Source organism: Phacochoerus africanus, chromosome 9 (genome assembly GCF_016906955.1).
Source record: "Phacochoerus africanus isolate WHEZ1 chromosome 9, ROS_Pafr_v1, whole genome shotgun sequence".
NCBI lineage: Eukaryota > Metazoa > Chordata > Mammalia > Artiodactyla > Suidae > Phacochoerus > Phacochoerus africanus.
The window spans coordinates 47,604,179-47,612,357 of NC_062552.1; the positions used below are offsets into that span (position 1 = coordinate 47,604,179).

Below are 8,179 nucleotides of genomic sequence, written 5' to 3' on the forward strand. Positions count from 1 at the left end.
TCATTGTGGTGGCAAACATGAAAAAGTCTCTCTTGAAAATTCTCCGTGAAAACAGAGAGTAGCTACACTTTTATGATAAAGATGAAGGAACAAATGGATTAAACAAATGCTATTCTGCCCTTACCTAACTCAGGAGCTTTATTAAGAAGCCCTTGGCAGAAGCAGGACAACTGAGGCTCCACGGATGATGTCCTTCTCACCCCAGGTGCAACTCTCAAAAGGCACATCCCAGATTACCTCAGGGGTTTGATGCTGAAATCTTGAAACCGTATGAAACTTCTCCAAACCTCAACCAAGGTTCCAGTCAATGAAAGCCTCCTAGTACCAGAAATCACACCTGCACTCACACGGGCCCACTGCCTTTGGTGGGTTCATGCATCCGCAAAGCTGTGACAAAAGATGCCCAGGAGTGACCTCCACACCTGTCCTCTGACTGTTGACCACCACACTCAGGGAGTTAGATCTCTATTCCATAAACCCCTCCTTTCACCAATAGCAATGGCCTTGAGCCTGAGGCCCAACCATCTGAAAGTTGCACCTGCTACTTGCGTCAGCTTCAAGAACTTACTTCTATCCACGAATAGTTTATCGGCTTTAAGCCACCTCATTGAGACTTCCTTGGAGACAGAGACCCCATCTTATTCATATGTATGCCCAGAGCTCAATACAGGTGCCCAGCAGATGCTCAGTCAACAAAGAGCTGCTAAATAAGTGAACGCAGCACACCTGGGAAGCATCTACCCATTTCGAGGCTTCTGCACACACAGTGGCAGTCAAAGGTAGCATGTGGAATGCCAGTGGGCAGACGTGTAAAAAATGCACTAGACTTGAGTAAGAGGATGTGGGTTCAAGCTCCAAGTTGGCCTAAAATCCACTCGACTGTGCTGGGCAAATCACCCAGTCTCTGGGGTCTTATTTTCTTCTTCTATAAACAGTAGAAGATGTTTAGGTTTCCCTTTAGCCCTTAAACTTGTAAAATATGAAGAAAAGACATGCCCTTGAGCTATGGCCACAGTATTAACTTGATGATAAGGACAATGAAAATACAGCAGCCAGAGGCAGCTATTTTCACTCAGATGCGGGCTGAGGAGAGGCAGCAACTTTAAAAGGAGGTAAAGCCTCCACCCACTCGCCCCCCAGTCACCTGGGAGGCACAGCTTTAGGTCACCCTCCAGAGGCTCCTTCAGGGAGATGCAAACTTCACTGCTGCAGGCAGAAAAGCCTCCAAGTGGAGCAATGACCCACAGGCATCACTTCCACATAATAAACAGATTCCACTCAGACAAAGGAAAATAAAGTGGCCTGTGGCTACATTCCCCATTCGCAGAAGCATCAGGCTGAGCTCTAAATGTGAGCCAGGCGTGGCTGACTTCTTATTTTGGCTCCGACTCTAACTCGGAGCGGATGGTCCTCGGCCAAGCCTCTCCTCTAGAAGCCAGGCTCTGGATGGGCAAGACAACCCCCATAAACCATCCAGATTACAGGGTGAGGCTAGTAAAGCATTTCACAGATACGAAGAGCTGCCAGCCTCTAGAGACAGACAGGAGAGAAGCCGTCACGAGGCAACGTGGCTCGGATGGAGGGCCACAGAGCAGCGCCTTGCCTAACCCTGTGCACTCCCCAATCCCCACCAGAGGCCTCCCAGCACCTCCACCCCCACCCCCACGACAGGGCTCCTCCAGGAGACCTGCCTGCAAAGCTCTTTAAGCCACACAGCTGGTTAACCAGCTGTGACTAGGTGGGGCTGGTTTCCCTCTACCCAGGACACTTGAGATGCGGAGGTAGGTCAAGGCAAAGCCACAGACTGGACGAGATAAAGGTCTGCTCATGAAACGAGAAGCGCTGTCTTAGGAGCCATGGCAGTGGTTTTATTGTTTTCTTTTCCCTTTTTTTTTTTTTTTTGCCCCCTTTTCTTTAACGATTAGGTACCAGTGGACACCAGATACACAGCACTGGATAACAAGGTTTAGAGATCGTATCAGTAAAGGTTCCCACCAAAGCCTGCTAATAGCGCTCTGGCTGATTAGAAATCACTTCTGCAGTTCGGGAACTCTAACCCGCTCTTATCAACCCTCCAGCTTAGGCATCTATCAGGGTGGGAACGGGAGGGACACCAGCTCTGCCACAGAGTGATTTCTGGGGCCCCTGTCCACGACTGAGCAGATCAAAAAGGAGCTCATGCCTGCCCGAGGGAAGTTTTCTCCATAGCAACACATGCTACTCTGCAAACAGGCGGGACTAAGGCACTCTGCTGTGACTGGGCCAGATAGTGCCCCCCACCCGCAAAACAGCAACCGAGGGTGCAGCCGCACACAGATGGAGCAAGAGAAAAGTGGCATCAACTTAGCTGGCGGGGCAGCGTCCTCCAGCAGGTGACAGTGGCAGCTCTGAGACCTGCCAGCACCCCTACCCTCGTTCAAAGACAGACAGCAGAGGGACAACATGTGTTCTCTGTGGAGCAGGGAAAGAGGCTCCCAGAGTAGAGCAGAGCGATCGCCCCTTTTGGAGCAGATGGCTGGCACTGGAAAAACTTGGGGAAAGGTTTCATGGCAAACCAGGTCGTATTGAAAATGAAATCTGAGCCGGTCTGATGGCGGAAGCTGTGTGCGCACACACCCAACTGGGACCCCAATAATGATGGCCACCAGCTTGGCGTCTGAGACCATCAATTAAGTGCCTGTGGGCCCGACCCGGTTTGGGACTTTTGTGTATTCAACCTGCAGGGAGGGTTAAAAACTCACCCCCTGAAAACTGCCACCTTTCTGAATGTCACATTTTTGCCAAGGGAAGCAACAGGGATCACTGAGGTGCCCTTACATCCCATGGGACAGGATTTGGCCTGAGGCTGCACCGGGAGGAACACGAGCCCCAGACCTCTGCTCTATTGCTCAGATCCCTGAAAGGCGGGTAGAAGTCCAGCCACAGAACAAGGGCACCCAAGAGAGTAAGTGGCCCTTCTCGGCTTCCCCTGACTCATTTCTCTAGAACGTGGGCCACGTCAGAGGCTAGAGAGGAAGATGCAGACAGTCAGCAACTAAAAAAGCTGGTAGAGGAATGCTGTCAAAAGCACATTAGGAGTTAGTCAAAGAGAGAGGACATATGTCCACGGACATACACCTGTGCTCTGTGTTAACACAATGTAAGCAAAACTGTCTTACAGCACCGATGCTACTACGCGTGGGGACCAGCAGCCTCACCTCAGGTTGTGATGCCCATGGGTACATCCAGGAGGATGTCCTGCTGGGCTGTGACACAACAGGCTCCTCCTGTATATGCTGCAAACACATCATCCTGACAAGTACACCATGGTGTCAGCCAACAGGGAAGAAGGCAGTTCCCAGACAGAAGGTGGCCATGCCACATTGGTCTCCCAAATGACGAAAAAGCAAAAACTAGCTACTACCCCCAAAGTTCTCTGGGTCCTAAATTCTTAAAGTCATCATGGACCCAACAGGAACCCAACCTCCAAATGACAGGCCTAGCACTTCAGAATCATTTCTGTGCTACAGAGCCAGCGGCGCCTGCAAATGAGCTTTGTAACCAAAAGAAAAAAAAAAGTTTCTGTCTCAAAATGACATCTGAGGGGTAGCGGACAAGTGGCTTCCTCTCTGCTGGATGTGCCCCCCCTCCCCCCCACCCCATTTTCATTCTCTGTTTGCTAACGAGAGCTTTTTCCTCTCTCTTCCCCTGCCTGTTTCAGTTTGAAACGTGGCACCAAAGGAACAGGACACTGGAAAGGGAAGGGAAAGGGGAGGGAAGGCAGCTTTCGGATCTGACACACACCCGACTGGCCGCCCACACCCTGGAGGACGCGGGGACCGGGCTCCACCTAAAGACAGGACCAAAGGACCCAAGTGTGCTGTGCAGACCCCCTTACACCACCTCTCCCCAGTGGTGGAGTCAAGAAAGAGAACGCTGGAAGGGAAGGAGGGGGTAAAATCAAGCTCCACATTCCTGACATTTTTGAGCCAAGTGCTGCGGCTGCACAGAGCAGCTCTATTCCAAACAGCCTGCAGGACAGAAAGAAAACCTGGGCTCAGGGGGGAAGAATCTGCTCCTGGCCTCCGAAGTGGGAGAAGGACTCTCAGCAGGGTTCAAAACTGGACCAGACCATGAGGCGGGAGGGGTACCTTCTCATGTCTCTTCTCTAAAGGCAGTGATCCCAAGAGAAGGAACTGGGAGTCACCATCTCCCAGGGGACAGAACTAAAGTCCTGGGGTGTCTGTGGTGGAACGCAAGCCCCTCTGAATGCAGCCGGGCTAAGTGAGTTGGGGAAGGGGCGAAGCAGGGAGGAGGTGGAGACCAGTTAGGATGCAAGGGCCATGGCTGCCTGGGGTAGGGGGAGAGAGGCCAGATCATTGGCAGAGCCCCCGCCCCATACCCTCGACAGGGGACCCCAGCGGGAGGAGTGGCCAGAGACTTGCTCTTTGTGGGAAGAATTGTAATTGAGTTTTCCTGACTCAGCTTCTGAATGAAGGCATCCTAGCCCTGCCCAAGTTAGAAACCCGAGAGTCTGAATCTCTCCCAGTCCCCCCCTCGCTGTTCCATCTCCTTCCGTCCTCACTTCTAAGAAAAAGAGAGTTGGGTTAAGTGCTGGCCTGCCCCCAACATACACATCCCTACCTCCACACGCAGACACACCACCCTTCCAGGGAAGAACCCAGATGGCCCTGAGTGATATCTAGTAAGGCTGGTCCACCACTGCTATGAGGATGCCCACATGTGTTTCTCTGAGGTCCCCAGAAGTAACTGTGCTGTTTCCCTGCTCATTTGGCAGGGAGAGCGGGAGTTCCAGAAATCTGAGTTGTCCCCCCACCACCCAAATAACTGTCTCTGTGGAGAGTCAGTTGGTAGGTACGGATAAATGAAGACCTGTGTGCCCGGCACAGCAGAACCCATGCTTCATGAGGGAGGTTGGGGCACAGCCCTTCTCCCCCCAGACCGGCCCACAGTGCACCTCCAGTGCACTTTCTGGAGGTGACAACCCGTCTGGCAGGTGCAGATACCCATGGAGTGTCTACTGGGATACCGAGAGAGGGTGGTAGGACGGGGAGCCCGCAGGCATTTCAGCCAGGGCCCTTCCCACACTCCCCAGTCCAATCCCAAGGGGGGGGGGGGGAGGAAGGAGGACAGAGCAGTTTTTTCATTCTTTCCACCCTGGGCCTTTCTCCCAGCCCTTCTCACTTCCCACAGATGGCCAGGTTTAAAAAATACGACTTCCACCAGACCAGAAGCACTGAGGGAAGGAAGTACCGAGCTCAAACCCTAGGTAGCTCTTTTTTTTTTGCAAAGATGAAGCAGGTAGAGCCACTGTCCTTAATAACTGCCAGAGACACAGCAGAGAGACCCACCAGGCTATGCAAGAGCTTTTGCTGGCTGCAGAGTGTGTGGCTATGAGGGCCACAGCTGTCATGTGTGTCTTTCCAACCACATCCTCCAAGACTGTGACAAGGCACTGGGAGCCCTCTTAGAATGGGGGACAGCAAAGAGACACAGAGGGCATTGGCTCTGTACACAACACAAATTCTCTGCTATCCCACTAAGCTACTACTATGATAAACAATAACAAGGTTTCAGGAGCAAACCACTAGCTTTTACCATTGGTAGAATCTGTTATGGCTTTTGCTGCTCATGTGATTTCAGTTGAGCTTTACAAGGACCCTGTAAGAGAGAGGTTTTACTAATCTTTTTAAAGATGGGAAAACAGGCTGCAGTCGGTTGGGTTTTTTTTTGTTTGTTTGTTTGTTTTTTGTATTTTCTAGGGCCGCACCCATGGCATATGGAGGTTCTCAGGCTAGGGGTCTAACCGGAGCTGTAGCTGCCGGCCTACACCAGAGCCACAGCAACTCAGGATCTGAGCTGCATCTGTACCCTACACCAGAGCTTACCGCAATGCCAGATCCTTAACCCACTGAGTGAGGCCAGGGATTGAACCTGCAACCTCATGGTTCCCAGTTGGATTCATTAACTACTGAGCCACAACAGGAACTCCAGCAGTCAGTTTTTTATTTCATCAGACTAGTGACAGATCAGTGACTGGGACAGGGGGATGATCCTGGCTTGACAAAGCCCTGGGTACACCACGAGAGCTGTGGGCATGGGAGGAAGGAGTAAAGCAGCCTGCAGACCCCAATCCTAGGCTCTGGGTTCCTTTCTACAGACCCTTAAGCCCAGCCAAGGACACATGCACACATCCAACCCTGACTCAGCCACCACCAGAATGTCCCCAGCTTAAGGACAGTTTGACTGGTCAAGCAAGGCCCTTGTCATCCTTAGAGAGTAGATAGGGAACCCAGAGACAGAGGAACATGGAAGAGGAAATTAGCCATGCCAGGAATCCACCATCTCCAAAGCAATTTATAGATAGATACAGCTTCCTAACTCTTCCCTGAGAATCCAGATCAGTAATTTTACCCAGAATGGAGGACAATGTGCTGCAGAAGGGAGACCACGTGGGAGTGACAGAGTGTCACCCAGGTAACTGGCCCCTGAGACAAGACAGACCACCGCAAACCCTATACTCAGTGTTCACCAGTTACCCCCACTTCCAAATACCACATCTTTCTGGCGGTCAGGAGTAGGGAGTCCTCATCAGCTGCTTTGGATTCTGACCGCATTGGGGCTTTCTAAAACTCCCTGTTCTAGGAGGCCTGCCCCAGCCGTCCCCAGCAGAGCCCTATCTCCCTCCCCGCCTCCCCCCGAGCTATGAGAGAATCATCTTTCCCCTAAAAGCAGAGGGAATCCCTGGCCCTCGCCTTGCTCCAGTAACGGGGAGACGCTCTGGGTCCATTACAGATGGATCTAACGGAACAGTCCACGGGATGATACAGGGTACTGAAAACTGGCCTTTTGGGCAAGGACGAAAAAAAAAAAAGGAAGGGGTGGCAAGAGGACCGCAGAAGGGCACTCTGGGATAGAGCCAGAGCCACACGTGAACACCCCGAGTACCTGAGTACCGTCCAGAGTTGAGGATGCAAAAGACCCTGAAAATCAGGTAGGAGGTGGAAAAGGGCCGGGGTCCCTCCCACTGTAAAAGCCTAGAGGAGCTGGCAGACGCCGCTTGGGAGGGGGAGTTGTGCAATGACTGCGGGGCTGGGAGTCTCCCGGCTTGGCTCCCGGACACCAGAGCAGAACCTCCGTTGGTCCGGCCAGGGTGGCAGCGCTGCGGTTGGTTCTAGGCCAGGCTTAAGATTCGGGACTGCAGAGAGCGCTGCAGGGCACGGTGGGTGCCTAAGGGGGCAGCACAGCAGGGCGGGCGGGCACGGCGCGGAGCTGGCGGCGGTGTCTGGGCTGCCCAGGAGGCCGAGGGGCGCACAGTGCACAAAGCCGGGGGTGCGGGGAACCGACAAGGCGTCTGGGAACCCGGGCGCAGACGCGGACCCCGGGTACTCGCAGGGAGACGCTGGGCGGCGCGCGAGACGGGCGCTCTCCGCCCCGGGGTCGCTCACCTCGAACATAAGCCCGATGAGGACGCAGAGCACCAAGCAGAAGCCGATGTCCGCATGGTTGTGAATGACGAACTCCTGGCTGAAGAGCGGGTAACTTTTCGTCCTCCGGCGGAAAGCCATGGCAGCGGGCGCGCACGGCCGGCGGGGCCCGCACCCGGCGCTCACGAGCGGCAGCGCAAACTTCTCCAGCCCCCGCCCGGTCCGCCCGCCGGCCCGCCGCCCGCTCGCCCTCCCGCCGCCGGCCCGGAGCCCAACAACTTCTGGGGCCCGCCCCCTTCCTCCGCCCGCCCCTGCCCCCGCCGCCCGGAACCGCCCCCAGCGCAGCCCCCTCGCAGCCTGCGGCCCGCACCCTGCGCGCCGGACTCGCTCCGGCCCCGCCCCCTTGCGCGCTTAACCCTTTCGCCGCCGGGGACGCGCGGGGGCGGGGCTGGGGGCGGCGCGCGCGGCCGAGTTCCTCCGGCCCCGCGCCCGCGCCCCGCCGCGTTCTCGCCGCTGCGGCTCGGCCGCCCGGCGAGCCAGGGGAGTCGGCGGTGTTTGCGCGCGGACGCCGGGCCCTGCCCGGACAGGAAGTGGGTCCGGTTTTCCCACTCCTCGGAACCCGTTCCTTCCTCCGCGGGAAGGGCAGGGCGACGAGGCCCCGGGCTGGGCGGCGGAGTGGGCCGCACGGCCGGATGCCCCGGGGGGTACGGGCTGTGGCCCTGGGGGCTGAGAGCAGCGCCAAGTTCGGGGCA

General features: G+C 55.2%; 1 protein-coding gene across 2 annotated transcripts in view; it reads right to left on the bottom strand.

Moving 5' to 3' along the window:
* The window catches only part of TRAM2 (translocation associated membrane protein 2), an 83,615-nt gene extending 75,908 nt beyond the window's left edge, over positions 1-7,707 (bottom strand). The window contains exon 1 of one of the 2 annotated variants that reach the window (XR_007136904.1): positions 7,449-7,680. Coding sequence is in view for 1 of the 2 variants with exons in the window: in XM_047794768.1 (XP_047650724.1) it covers positions 7,449-7,568 (120 nt within the window). In the remaining variant the exon portion in view is untranslated. Of the gene's footprint in view, positions 1-7,448 lie in introns of both variants that reach the window. The other variant, XM_047794768.1, reaches the window with a different exon arrangement.
* Between the last annotated feature and the right edge of the window lie 472 nt (positions 7,708-8,179).